Source organism: Ruditapes philippinarum, unplaced genomic scaffold (genome assembly GCF_026571515.1).
Source record: "Ruditapes philippinarum isolate M1 unplaced genomic scaffold, ASM2657151v2 ctg2894_1_1_1_1, whole genome shotgun sequence".
Classification (NCBI taxonomy): Eukaryota; Metazoa; Mollusca; class Bivalvia; order Venerida; family Veneridae; genus Ruditapes; species Ruditapes philippinarum.
This window is the reverse complement of record NW_026856927.1, coordinates 40,004-55,641: the sequence shown is the minus strand read 5'-3', so window position 1 is coordinate 55,641 and position 15,638 is coordinate 40,004. Positions and strand designations below refer to the sequence as shown.

Sequence of the window (15,638 nt, the reverse complement as noted above, 5' to 3'; positions counted from 1 at the left end):
CATTTAAAGGTATTTCTATTTTTAGCTTTTGCGGCCCCTCAAAGGGGCCAATCAAAATAATATGAGCAAACTTGATAAAACACTACCGAAGCATGCTAGCGACTAAGTTTGGTGATCATCCATCAATTAGTTCTATAGGAGAAGATGTTTAAAGGTTTTTCTATTTTTAGCTCTAGAGACCCCTAAAAGGGGCCAATCAAAATAATATTAGCAAACTTGATAAAAGAATACCCAAGAATGCTACAGACAAACTTTGGTGATCATCCATCCATTAGTTCTCTAGAAATAGACATTAAACGGTATTTCTATTTTAGCTTTAGCAGCCCCTAAAAGGGGCCAATCAAATTAATATGAGCAAACTTGATAAAAGACCAAGAATGCTACAAACAAAATTTGGTGATCATCCATCAATTAGTTCTGTAGGAGAAGATGTTTAAAGGTTTTTCTATTTTTAGTCCTAGAAACCCCTAAAAGGAGCCAATCAAAATAATATTAGCAAACCTGATAAAAGACTACCTAAGAATGCTACAGACAAAGTTTGGTGATCATCCATCAATTAGTTCTCTAGAAATAGGCATTTAAAGGTATTTCTATTTTTAGCTTTTGCGGCCCCTAAAAGGGGCCAATCAAATTAATATGAGCAAACTTATTAAAACACTACCCAAGAATGCTACAGACAAAAATTGGTGATCATCCATCCATTTGTTCTGTAGAAGAAGATGTTTAAAGGTTTTTCTATTTTTAGCTCTGCTGACCCCTAAAAGGGGCCAATTGGAATGACATTAGCAAATTCAAGTGTGACTGTCACAAGGATGATAAAGACCAAATTTGAAGTAAATCTGCCCAGTAGTTTCAGAGAAGAAGACAATTGTTGACGCATGACGACGGACGGAGGACGCCGGAGCATCCCCCTTTGATACTAATAGCTTGACCTGAGCCTTCGGCTCTGGTGAGCTAATAAAGCATTGGTTAAAAACACACAAACATATTATAAAGGGGATACTTTCGTGAGTGAATTTCTGTACTTCTGTACTATAATTAAGTACATGTATGTTAAGAAATATGGCAACATTATTTATCATTTAATTATTTTTTTTTCATTTGTATATTCGTTATGTCATATTATATTTCATATTTTCCCTGTAACATTTTTTTACTTTGACACGTCCCTCCCTGCCCTTTCTACCCCCTCCCCCACCACTTACATACAGAAACTTCTGAAAAACACATTCATAACATGCATTCGTGAAATGAACTCAAAATACGTAAAAAATAATTAAAATTGTAAAAAGAATTGTCGTATAATTAAAAATAATCACAAAGTATCTAAGATCAATTATCAAATCATCGGTTTGACTAGAAGATATTCGATTTTTAATTCCATTTTGGAAAAAATGACTACATTGACTATATTTTTTGTTAGTGAAAAATAGCAAACTTTATTATCAGTACAAAGCAAATGGGCAAAATGGATTGCCAATGTAACTGTTTGGTACACTCATATTTATGGCACTGTTTGGGTTAGAAAACATACATACGTTTTGATTGCATCTTCAAACAGTTTTTACTTAATGGATCTAAAATTGCTGAATTAAAAGCCCATTATGCCCCAAAAATGATTTTATAGTTTTAGTTTCCAAAACACATTACTCATGGGCCTATTGCCTGACCCGTTCAATGTCTCTCTTGCGTTTTCGGCAATTATAACATATAACAGTATTGGTGATTAAGCATTGATATTGCAGTCAAAATGTCACTTTGTTTACATTTTCCTACTTTTATAATGAACAATTTCACATTCAGGGCTACTCACTTTAGGTAATAAGCATCCAACATGATATATAAACAAAATAAAAACGTTATAAAACTTCTGTTTGCCCTTTCTAAAGAAAAATTTTTTTACTCGATTCTGAGGCATTATGTGCCTTTATATTTTGATCAAAAACACCAAATTAGATGTACATAAAACATCTTAATTAAATAGCCTGAAAATACCACTGCGATGCTATACACAAATGTATATATACATTTAATTAAACTACATTTCATCGGACTTTTTAATCGTAATAGAATCATTATGAAAAATTAATAAAAACAGATACAACATAAGAACAACAACAAAAACACGTTATACCAGTAATAATGATTAGAGACATGGCGTTTTAAAAAATCAGTGTACCTGTGTACCCCTCTTTAAAAAAAATATTTATATCTGTTCCAGTACACAAACAATGCATGTCAATAGAATAATTCATTTTCTGACGAGTTGAACGCATACTCAAAACAAACCAGTAAAGAAAGAATATAAATAGTATATTATCACAGTCACGAGTACTAGTGCAAATATTCCAGAATAATGCATCAATTCTGTTAAGGGAACTTTTTTCACCGCTTCTTTAGCCCCTTCCCACTTGTTTGGTCCCTGAAGCCTCCATTGATATGCACCGCACGATCCTAGAATTAACCTGTAAAGTATGTGATGTGTTCGTTATTTTTAAGACTAAAAACAATCTTAATATTGGAAAGAAACTACAGTGTAATATCAAATGTTCGTTATTTTAACTCTTCCGCCGCAGACGACAACTGATCCTAGGACCATTCGGAACTGCCTCGGCTATTATCAATTATCCGAAGACTGACGGAAAGGGCCGAGTAGTTGCAATTGCAAATAGGACAAGTGCAGACCAAGGTCAAATGTAATCCAATCATGATCTGCACTGTTCGTTATTCAGGGAGTACATATTTTGCTATTTTCCCTTAAAAGGATAAATAATTTATCAAGAATGAAAAGTTGACTGGTCAATTTAAGATACATAGCATGGTAAGGACTGTAGAAACTTTTTTCGTGTTAAATCTATCAGAATTTAGCAATCTTGATATCTCTTTGACCTCTTCCTCAAAATATATACAAGGGAGAAAACACGACATGTGGTGTGTTTATCTCAATCAATTCATATGATGTATTCAAAATATTGAAGATAAAATGAAAGATAGTAGACTCAAGAAAAATATTTAAATAAATTGTATCTTAATGATATACATGTACTGCACAGTCTTATTATGACACGCCCACTGTTTTCTTGTTTAGGGCTCAAGCATTCTTTTACATTGGAAACCGTAACACCGCTTTTCATGAAATGGCAAGAACATGTCGCATTTTCAAATGGTTTCATGGTTAACGCCGTTTAAAAGCATTTCCAGAAGTTCCGAAATTCAATTATTTAACCATTTACATGTACATGTTTAAATAATGAATACTGCTTAAACCGGTGCTAGGGAGCCTGGATGGTAGCCTGCAATAACCACTACCGTCAATCAAACGCACCATTTTTGTGTTCTTTAGGGATTCCGTTTTTCTCTATTTTGTGGAATTGTAAAATCAATTATATAGAGGATATTTGTTTGTTTTGCATGTAAGATTGAAATATAATTTCACTGAGTGAACCAATCTCCTACGCAGTGATCTCCCCTTATCAGTACAGAGATCTCTGCCATCACAAACAATTTGGATATTTATATTTTTTAGTTTTTTAATTTATTTTTCATTATTTTGATATAATATAAAAGACGTAGGTACAAAAGTTAAAAATAAAACAGAAAGGGAAAAATGACGTTAGATTTTCTATGTAACGGTCGATATTTACATTTGAATTTCGACGTTACGTCATGTGACCTTCATCATCATATGACGTCTGTGAGGGCAGTGATTACAATTCTGCCAAGGGAGGTAATCACTGTGAGGAGTTTGTGAGTGAACACCAGATGCAATATTTTCACGAGTGGCGTAGCCACGAGTGAAAATATAATAGCTGGTGTTCACGATTGAAATATATTTCAATCTTATATGTAAAACAAATAAATTTTCTTTTTATTTTATGCTTTTTAAGTGATTTTAAGTAATTTTTACTGATTTTGCCGCGTAACGTCGCGCATTCTCCTTTGTGACGTCATTATATCATGAAGTCACATCATCAGTTTTGAAATCTAGTTCTGTTAAATTTCTCTAATTTTGTTAAATTTCTAACATGATGTATGATGACATTGACTTTCTTTTCCCAAAGAAGCAAAATTTACGCATGACGGCATTTATTTCTGCCTGTTATTCCATTTAGTTATGATTTTCTGTTCATCCGCTTTCAAATATAGTCAGGCTACAGTGAAAATTATATTTTATAAATTTCACTCTTGGTTTTTATTAGAATATAATCATCTGATATTTTACAATAAAACACTGGAAAGCATGAAATATTTTTTTTATATTTGTTCATAGTGGTTTTACTTACGACCAGTCTAAGATATGATCGTTTGATAAAACATTGTCAATTCAGAATACATGTACTGTATTTGAAATTCAGACTTCAGACTTTCATTAAATGGATCTTGTTGTTCAACTTCCATATGAAACGTAAATATACTTTAACTGGATCAATAAATAATTTAAGACAGTACCTCCATGCTAGATCAGGATGTTTCAATAAACTTGGTTTAGCACCTATAAATCCTGCAACCTCGTCATTATAGACTATAGGGTCTTTCTGAATGGTATGACGAGCTGATTTGGTATATTTTCCTTCATACTGGCTCTAGAAAATAAACCAAATGAAAAACATCATCAGTGTTTGATCGACTTTTGAGATAGAAATAAACGAAAATGATTAGTATATACAGATGTTGACGGTTTAATAAAGTACCTATGGCAGTTGGTTGTGGTATTTTAGTTCCATCGAATATTTTTTCTTAATGAATGGTTCTAGTATTCCAATTTTGGAAAAAGTTTAATAATCATTGAACTATGTTTTTGTCCCGTGACATCAGTCCATGATTTCCAGGTTAAACTACCTATGATCACTCTCGGTATTCCGTTCAATTTAGTTCCGCCCTTTGTTTCCTCGCCTAGTGCACACGTTTTATTTTACTTGGGAGCAATACGCCACTTTCTACGGAATGGCATGAACATGTTACATTAAATGTTCCATATAACTGCCGTATGAAAACATCTGTAGACGTCATTAAATTCTTAATTTCGCCATTCCCATACTTAAATGTTGAACTCTGTTTAAGTACAAGCGGGGGTCTATAACCATTACCGCAAATTAACAGATTCAATCTAATTTTGTCATAATTTAAACTTGTTGCAAGTTTTTTTTCAACTAGGCCCATATGGGCATCAGTGTTATAAATAGCAAATTTCACAAACAAATGAGCATTAACAACAAAATAATACAATTGTGTAAAAAAAAAGCTTGTAGACAAACTAATTTGCATGTTAAATACAAAAATAAATGACTTATAGAGATGAGAGACTAGAAAGAGATAAAATACTAGTAACATAATGCAACCACACAATGAAAATTCCTGACCGAAAACACAAATGAGGTGAAGAGGTGCTAATAGCGTAACAACAACATGGGATGAGCCCCACATTGTAACCACACCATGCCTGTATAATTAGTTCCACTAACATTTATTAGAAAGTGTCATAATGCGATTACAAATGTCATAAGACCTTTTGAAGATGAAAAAAATATTAAAATAATAAAATAAAAACATAAAATAAAAAACAAAATCTAACCTTTTCTTCTTCCATATCTCGCACCATTTCTGACCTGTTAGGTAATCCAACACGTCCTTTACACATCTGTGCAAACCATCTTGCCTGAGTTTCCGACATGGTCAACACACCACCAGAGGCCGGCTGCACAAACCCTATGAAAGCCAATGTCCGGCCAATATCCGGGCTGAACACGTTCTTGAAAAGCTTTTGAAAATAGAGAAATCATCATTGTCATAAGTTAAAACAGATTTTAATAACAAGTAGCCTGCACATGCAATAATATTATAAGAGTTTTTGGATGTATAGATTTTGTACAGAATTTTGGAACAGTTTTAAGATAATATATTCATATATTATTTCATGTTTTTTTGTTTGTTTGTTTTTTTTTGTTCCTTTTTTTTTTAACTTTTATTTTTCACGTTTAATATTATATTTTAAGTAGAAGTATGGAAATTGAAAAATTTTCAGTTCAAAGTGCAATTCAGTGTTTGTGCGCTTGAAAAGCATAATGAGGTTGTTTTGAGTTACTTTTTTAACAAGTTCAAAACTAAATATTATTTTTTTTAAAATTCGTCTTCTTTTCATGAATTAATACAATGTATATGTTTCGAACAAAAAATAATACAATTGTTATATTTATAAACTTTAAGTTTGGCTTAAACCTATGTTTAAAAATAAGGAAACAGCTTCAAAATTTCATTGATGTTAACGCAAGGATATGACAGTTAAGAAAATTCTAAACAACAATGATATTGCAGATGCTATGGGTCGGGGTAATAAAAGTGTTACAATTGATTTTCAATCAAGTGATATCATAAATTTTTGATTTTCATATGTTAGTGTTTGTTCTACTTGAATGAGGCGGTGTGCAAATCACGCCTTCATACTAACCATTGTGTCAACTTAACCAGGTTTTGGAACTAAGCAAACGGACTAATACACGCTGTAAATATGTTGCCAACAATTTGAAACCGCTTATAAATTACAGATGTACCTTTATTTCGTTAGTTTCCTTATTAAGCACTAGTTTTTGCATGTTTTCACTGAGGAAAGGCAAGTCTATCCTATATCCTGTACACATGATAATCTTGTCAAATTCTTCACTCTTTCCGCCCACAAAATATACGCGACTACCTTCAATTCTCTGTGAAAAGTAATCAGTCACAATAATATCTTGTCTAGGTTTGACATTGAATGTATGGGTTGAACTTTCAAAAATAACAGGCGTGAAAACAAACTGTAATACAAGTTGTTACACTCTTAAATTTACAGAATCCCCAAGTGGGATAACAATTAATGAAATAGCAAGAAAGAGTTAAGGATCATTTAGACCATTTGCTAAAAAGCTGACAAATACTTCATCAACCCAGTATAGCAGAATACAAAAGGTGGAAAGGGCAAGAACATATGATTTCTTAAAAATGAAATTTAAAAAAAAAAAGAAATAGTGAAATCTTGTACCCTTTCAACAAAGGAACTTAGACAGTCAAATTTTATTTAAAATTAGATTTTGAAAAAAATATAAGTATCATATCAAGTATTTAATATAAAATCAAGTATTGGATTAAAAAAAAACATATATGTTTTTTGCGCTTATCTGACATAAATTTTAAATTGAAATAAACCTTTTTTTATCTCGAAATAACGTTTTTTATCATTGTATCAATAATGTTGTACTATGGGTATACCTGTATATTTGGTACGATTTTGATGTTATGTCTTTGTATATGATGTACTAATGTAGGGCTGACTGTTGGCTGACTCTGTAACGCTCTCATCTTTGGATTTAACTTCCATCTAAATAAAGTAAGTACAATTCAAATATAACTAAAAATTTTGCTTGTTTTACAGAATTTATTAACTAACCATCAAGGTAATGAGTTAAGTATATTGTTAGATATGACATAAATATACTGTAAGGTTAGGTATACTTTAAACCGTTTGTTAGATATAATGTAAATCTATCATAAAATATAACATAATTGCTGTTTGTTAATTACATGTATACTGTAAATCTACTGTAAAGTATACTGACATCCCACAGTAAATATACTGTAAAGTATATTGTAAAATCACTGTAAAATATACTGTATGTCTTATGTAAGATACATTGTAAATCTAGTGATAGGAAGAGCAACGAAACACAGGCTATCTGATTTGTAACAGGGGACTAGTATAAATGCCTAATTTTTTGATATTCTTTCTCTTTTATATCATTGGCAAAAACACATGTTCCATGTCGTCACAATATTAAAACCCAGAAAAAAAGTTAACAATGTAGGAGCATCTGAATATGACTTTTCTATCGTTATCTCTTTTTCTGTCGTCGCAATAAGTAAATACCAGAAAGAATAAGCCAATCAACGAGCATGCTCAAGACAGACAGACAGTGAGTGCAGGTAACTAATACCTGCACTCTAGTTAACGCACTATGCATGTATTCAATACGTTGTATTGGTATAAGATTTAACTCTGACACGTTTTCATCACAGTCTCCAAACTATGATACAAGCAAATATTACCGTGTAGGGTGTCCACTGACCAGAGATATCACATTCTCAAATATAAAGTTGGCAAGTGTGAAAGGCAGTTTGAAGAAAAGCCGACATGCGTATATATCTGTGGGATGTCCGAATATGTAGTTAGGCACAACCCAAGCTCCAGACCGGGTGCTTATATACACTGACTTTGACCTATTAAAAAGTATAAAAACAACATTTTAACTTAAAAGGTATTTTTATGCAAGACATATAGAATAAACTTTAAATTAAAGAACCAATGTTTTACGCGTGACAAAAAACGTTAATAACAAAACTTTCATCCATATCATCGCCTTCTTATAGAAATAAATTGAGGTTCTTTTATAATGAGTAAACCGTCACAGACAAAAATATCATTTATTACATAAAAGTAAATTGTAATGGGTAACATTGATATTGAAGTCAACATGTATAACTACCATCAACATATATAATAAACCATAAATATTGCAAGAATCAACATTCTCTTTCTGCCTAATGTTTCGATTGACAGGCGCCAATAGGTTGCATCGGAAGCAATTGCTTGAATGGTGTCTAAATATAGTATTTATAATTTTGAAGAGGCTAATAGAGACTTAACGGTAAATTATGGTGGCTGATTTACGCCATGTCAGTAAACTGTGATGGCTGATTTGTGCCATTCTGTATTTTTGCTCCACGTGTTTTTGTCTAGCACCCTGCGGAACGAACATAGGACATGGCACAAATCAGCTACCATAGAAAATAGATAATTTATCACCTCCCGACTGTTGCACAATCAACTGCAGCATCAACCGCACTGTTACCAATCCCAACAATCAGTACACGCTTTCCCGTCATACCATTGGATATTGCGTCATTATAACTTACACTGTGGATTATCTCCTCTGAAATGCATGGCACTACAGATATATGAACAATTTATATACTTTATTACCAAAAAGGGGACGAGTATCACACACACGACATTACAATAAATATCATCAATAGATCAAAGAAAAAAGAGCAAACCTGTGAATGAGTCTTGACCAGGAAATTTTGCCATGCTTGGTTTAGCATGATGACCTGTTGCTATAGCGATGAACCTTGACCTATATATTTCAGGAGATTCACCTTCAAGTATCCTCTTTCCGTCTTCGTCAACGAATTTAGCTGTAACCTGCCACTCGTCGTCTAAAAACAACAACAACCATAATTAGTTCATCGAGTTAGTAATTTTGTGCCATGCCATGGACCAACAAATTATCTATTAAAGTATATCATTGCTGTTCAAAGAAAGAGTGAACAATAGGGATACATATTTAACATTATAATTAAATACAGATTGTGATAATTTTATTTGATAAGCTTTCTATGTTTTCGAGTTTGTCTTCGGACAGTACGCTTCGCTATCCTCAGTGCTTGGTAGTATGATAAAAGCAAAAATGATGAAATCAAAACACATTGATGCTACGACCAATTTTATGTTTTTGCTGAGTGGACACGTTGTCCGTATCTTGCATTAAAATGTACTCTTTAAAAATGGTTTTATGTCCCAACCAATACTTTAGTTGTATCTATAGCTAAACGAAGAAACGAAGTGAGCAGAATATAAACACTAGGTGCATTAAAGTCATTGGTGCGTAACTTTACCTATTTTCTCAATATCTAAAACTTTTCTTCTAAATCTGATGTCATCTTCAAGGTTAAAGTTTTGAACATAGTCAACGATATATTTAGCCATGTCTGTGTTGTGGGGGTAGTCTGGAGTGTCGTCTGGAAACGGGAAATCCGAGAAACAGTAGTTATACTTAGACACATTTCTACAAACACGAGAGAAACAATATCTTTCAAAGTATTTTCTCACATAAAGCAAAGTTCAATTCAATTTTACACTTTAATATATACAAGTATACATTTTATATATAATAACACTGTACATTTTTTTTTGTTTAAGACATTTAGACATAGTAATGCGTAAAGGTGAACGAATCGTAAAGGTGAAAAGAAATCGTGTTCATCTCAAAATTTAAAACAGCTTTTTATTAAAAAAAACACTTCATAGAACATTTGATTGGTATCAACGTTCAGTTTCTAAGTAAAACATCCTCCACAAAGTTAACGAGATGATTCGGTAACAAATTTAAAATTAAAATAGTACAATCTATAAATGACAGAACATGCCGATTATATTTGGTGACTACTTTAATATATATTTTTTTCTAGTGATAGGACGGAAAGGCGAAATCAACAAAGCATTGCTTCTTTATATTACAACATATTTAAGCTTTCTTTCTTATACTGATTCTTACATGTGCGTAAATCTCATAACACCGTAGTCATTTTCTCGGAACATCCAAAGCCCGCCTACTTCCCCTGTCCGTTCGAGTACGACTGCCGAAAGACCCGCCTCTTTTAGACATTTTAATGTAGCGAGACCGGAAATGCCCGCCCCTATTATGACGACGTCAGTCCTGATAGCCGACGAGTCCATTATCTGTAATATAACCAACAGTTAGCTACACTTATTTCCATATGACTACAAATGTATATATATGAATATTTGAATAAAAATAAAACTTTAATAAGGAAATGCAAATCGCCATAAATTATCTGTCACTTTTGTTACAAAATCTCGGAAATTTGATGTTATCTAAAACATAAATACAAAAGTCCAGATTCAGCCTTCTCGAGTGTACGGGGTGAAGTATAACATTCAAGGCCATAATCCTGCCACAATCAAACAAAAGCACTATCATACAAAAACTTGGTAAGGATTCGCTTCTTTACTCAAAGTTTTCAATTTTTCAAAGTGCTAATTGACTAATCTGCCTATGTAGGGATTCTTACCTTAATCTAATAGTTGAATTACGCAAAACGTTAAGTCACATGATTATATTCATCAAATTTTGTCCTCAAATATTTAGAGACCTTGAAATGTTATCTTTTATTTTATGATGAAATAATCAAACATATATATTTGTTTAACAGATAACTACAATCATTACAAGATTACATGCATGTTGTAGAGTAAACATGTAATTAGTTTTAGAATATACATTTTGTTGTTTCAAAGACAGACATTGATCTTATAAGACAACATATTTCACTTATAAGGGACTTATTTGATACACATTAGTTCTGCCGTTTAAATATACGCATATTGCGCATGCTCAGTAGCACGCTAGTCAGCGTCTCGATATTAGGTATTAGTATACAAGTGTTTGTGTTATATTTCTATTTTTTGTGAAGTTTACTTGATTATTTTATCTCCCAACAACAAAACATTAATGTTATTCCGAACAACAGATCAAGTTTGTTACAGAATGAAAAGATGCGCCCCAAAAAAAACTTTGAAAATGACCTCAAACATTTGCATCATTTTGAAATTTCACCAATATACTTTATTTGTTCACTTAATAAACTTGAGACATTAGTATCGTCTGCTTGAAAAACGACAATGATAGCAAATACTTTAATCATAACATAAGAAGAAATGTAAGATTAATCAACTTTTAGCCAAATGTTAAAAACTTTTAACAAATATAAAACTTCCTGTAGCTAATGTTAAATAATTTAAACAATTATATCAATTTAGAAAAGCAACCTTTCACTAAATATTTATAATTATTTAAACAAATGTTATGTTAAACATTATTTAACTAAAATTTGTAAGTGCGACAATTATTTAGCCACTGTACAAGGTTTTAATAATATCAGCTCTAAAACCGTTTCAGTTTCACTTTATTTGTCATGTATTAAGCACTAAGTTATTAACGTTATACATGTACATGCTACTGAAATACACGACTAGAGCAGAAAGTAGAATGTTTACATACCTTTATTTACAAAATTAAAATGATCTTCTGTTATGCTTCATTGATTTATCTGTAAAACTACCAGGGAAAAGGGTTTAAACCCCAATTCCCAAAACCCAAAACTTTCCACACCCTTAATAAAAATTTTAAATTTTCCTTATCACTTTTTTAACTTAATTTTACTTTTTAGGGGCTAATAAAACCCAAGTAATATAACGCTAGGGTTTTTGAAAAATTTAAAAAGGGCCATTTTAAAAGTTTTTTCATTAAATAAAATAAAAAAGGGGGAATTTTAAATTTACTGGGCTAGGTTTATTAAATTTTATGAATTACATGACAAAAACTTGCGTAGCTGCTTATTGATTCCATAGGTATGCTTACGATGTAACCTTTGTCAAAATTAATATACATGTATGTTCATACAATCAAAGGTATGTAAAGCACAGGTGACAGTATCAGTGTTTGGACTGCCACTGGATCCCTGGAAAATAATTTAAATTACTAAAATATGTTTCCACTCTTGCTTTAAATAAACCGTTATTATACAGTTCATTTGTAAATGTTTGTATGCGATACAAAATCCTATGATATTAATCTTTTTTTTTTCTAAGGCTTTGCCAAAATTCTACCGGACTAGTCAGGCATTGAATAATAACTACAAGTAACAAGGGGCAGGACGTGAAGTGGTTGCACACTTGGTTCAAGCGAGCGAATTAGTTGCAAACTTGACAAAATGCCGAACACGGCGTGATTTTTTGAAACGGGTGAACGAATTTTTGCCAGGCAAGTGGGGTTGTTTGTTATTTTGAAGTTCATTTAGTATGTCTATTCCATAATGCAATATATATGCCACACTCGGTTAATGGTTTCAGCATCCTAGATTCTGTTTTTGACGAAGTTATTGAAGATATAAACTGATCATGTAGATATTTTTTGAAATTTGACATGTGAACTGTTCTGGTCGGGTTTTCTCCTAATTTATTTGAATTTGTAACTTTTGAACTGCATTTAACAATAACAAAATATGTTTCTGTCAATGCTGTACAAATGGTTTAGTTCGCAAGTTCGAAGATAATAATTAACGTTCAATACACAAAAATATCTTGTTCAAGCACATTTTGGTTGCAGACTTATACTTCAAGCATTTTTGGTTGCAAACTTATTCTTATGCTATTGAATCCATAGTAAAACTTTGCAAAAAGGAGTGTAGAAGGTTTATATTTATTAACCTATTTTTCAATGGCAATTTGACATTTTATGTTCTGTTACTAATGTTTTTGTTATAAATGTTATTTATACTTTCTTCTTTTACAACAATTATGGCACTTTATGTTTCAAATTACATGGTTTCTCAGTTCAATACTATAATCATCAGTAAAAGCCTGCAAACAAAATAATAGCATATAGAAAAATATTTATTGAGACTTCAATTCTAAAATATGTCATCATATGTAAAATGCAAATGAAAACTACATACAAAACAAACGTATGTGAGAGTACTGTTGTATGTAAGTGAATTTCATCATAAACATAAGGACATATGCACACATACGATGTTACTCGGCAAAATTTCCAAAGTTTATCAAAACCACAAGAAATGTTAATTGTTTCTTATGTAAAGATCATCAGTTGCTTTAGACATAAAGTATGTAAATGTACTTAAAATATTTTTACAAACCAAAGTTAAAATGATATGCTTGTTTACAATATTTCGGATTTGATGTCAATTGGTATTCTAAAGATGATTTTAATTATTAGATCATAATATAAATGGAATACGATTGGTTATTTACATTGACTGATACGTGACAAAACTACTAAAAGTCATTGTTCGAGTTAGGGAATTTGGAAGATGTTTCGATTGGTCAATAATAAGGAACAATTTAAAGAAACATGTGAATAATGCCCTTGTGTCAATGTTAATATAGTTTTTATCTACTATATACTCAAATTTATTTTAAATCTAAAAAAAGAACAATAATGAAAGCTGTTTGTTGCTATTTTTTCTTCTTTTCCTTTATAGTTAGTCATGCCAAGATACAAAAAAGTCCTAAGACTTTGTAAAAAGAAGAGGAGAAAAAATGATGAAGATAAACAGAACTGAACTTCAATTTAACATATTGTGTTTTATATCTATTTGAAAGACCCTATGTTAGGATATATCTGCACGCATGCACAATTTGCATATATATTTCTTATTAGATGAACGGGTATAACTGCCTTAATAATGCTAATTATTTAAAAAAAAAATAAAAAAATTAGTTATTCCTCGCTAAAAATATGCATGCCTCATTATTGACACAAAAGTTTGCAACCAAAAATGCTTGAAGTATAAGTCTGCAACCAAAATGTGCTTGAACAAGATATTTTTGTGTATTGGACGTTATCTTCGGACTTGCGAACTAAACCATTTGTACAGCAGTGACGGAAACATATTTTGTTATTGTTAAATGCAGTTCAAAAGTTACAAATTCGAATAAATTAGGAGAAAAATCGACCAGAACAGTCACATGTCAAATTTCAAAATATCTACATGATCAGTTAATATCTTCAATAACTTCGTCAAAACAAAATCTAGGATGATAAAACCTTTAACCGAGTGTGGCATATATATTGCATTATGGTATAGACATACTAATGAACTTCAAAATAACAAAGAACCCTACTTGCCTGGCACAAATTCGTTCACCCGTTTCAAAAAATCACGCCGTGTTCGCCATTTTGTCAAGTTTGCAACTAATTCGCTCGCTTGAACCAAGTGTGCAACCACTTCACGTCCTGCCCCTTGAGTAAAATATATCGGATTGATTTTAACTCTCAAAAATTAGCATCGGTAAACAGTTTATGTGAATTTCCGCTGCACCAGATGTGAAGCATAACACCAGATCTAACAGTGAAATTAGGTCAATCGCAAGGTAAGTTTTCATCTTTTTAAACAGTTATATAAAAATCAAACCAATTTTTAAGAAAATCGAAATGTTTGAAAAGTTTAAAACTTACCCTGCGATTGATCTAATTTTACTGTCACATCTGGTGTTATGCTTCACATCTAATGCAGCGGAAATTCCTAATTACAGTTCCTTGTTACTATTAGGTATTCAAGGGAAATCTAAACGGTAAAATGTCATTTAAATGTTATCTCTATCTGTGGTTATGAAAATAATATAAAGTATGAGTTTTACACTAAACTCTGCTTTTTCACAGCTGGAGTGATCTCATTTAGGAGAAACGCTCTTTATTATAACCATAACTCTCTTATATATAATTTTGAAGTTATTACCCTTTGTAAATTTCACATTATATTTTATTTTCAGGAGCAAAACTGAAGAACTATTAGATATATCAACTTGAAATTTCGTAGATTAAGTGATTATTAAATTATTGTCCAGTGTATTTTTCCATTGGAGTAAATGAATTTTGTATGTAATTTTTCGTATAAAATTTTGTCTGGAGCATATCCTAAAGTCAGATGTAGACAAAATAATATGTTGAGATATCTGACAGAATCAGTAATTTCTATTCATAACAAAGGAACATGACATGAAAAGTTGCCTGCATTTTATATTTGTCTTTTGACGTGTTGATATATGTTTCTGGTCCTTCGGGATCATTGATGCCAGCACTATTAAGTGTTGAGAATTGCTCAAGTCGGTGCTAGGGGATGTGAGGAATGTTGCACTTATTCATTATCTCTCATATACAGACTCAATCAAACCGAGTCTGCAATTTTCATATAATTTTGCTGTGATTAATGCTTCCGAGGGATCA

At 31.7% G+C, this 15,638-nt stretch overlaps 1 protein-coding gene across 1 annotated transcript; it reads right to left on the bottom strand.

The window, feature by feature from the left end:
* Positions 1 to 725: 725 nt before the first annotated feature.
* Positions 726 to 11,966, bottom strand: LOC132748161 (flavin-containing monooxygenase 5-like). Its single transcript, XM_060737712.1, has 11 exons — positions 11,892 to 11,966; positions 10,365 to 10,549; positions 9,706 to 9,875; positions 9,085 to 9,246; positions 8,834 to 8,960; positions 8,077 to 8,247; positions 7,243 to 7,351; positions 6,549 to 6,698; positions 5,573 to 5,758; positions 4,450 to 4,583; positions 726 to 2,465 (listed from the first exon to the last, which is right to left on the bottom strand). The coding sequence occupies exons 2-11, from the start codon at positions 10,544 to 10,546 to the stop codon at positions 2,279 to 2,281; spliced, it is 1,578 nt and encodes a 525-aa protein (XP_060593695.1). The 5' UTR covers positions 10,547 to 10,549; positions 11,892 to 11,966; the 3' UTR covers positions 726 to 2,278.
* Positions 11,967 to 15,638: the final 3,672 nt, after the last annotated feature.

Bases quoted from the DNA above. Each gene is read 5' to 3' on its own strand.
- LOC132748161 (XM_060737712.1), bottom strand. From the start codon at position 10,546: ATGGACTCGTCGGCTATCAGGACTGACGTCGTCATAATAGGGGCGGGC. The intron at 8,248-8,833 runs GTGATAAATTAT...ACTTTTTAATAG, and splicing joins GATTGTGCAACAGTCGGGAG to GTCAAAGTCAGTGTATATAA. The intron at 5,759-6,548 runs GTACATCTGTAA...TATTTTCAAAAG, and splicing joins AGGAAACTAACGAAATAAAG to CTTTTCAAGAACGTGTTCAG.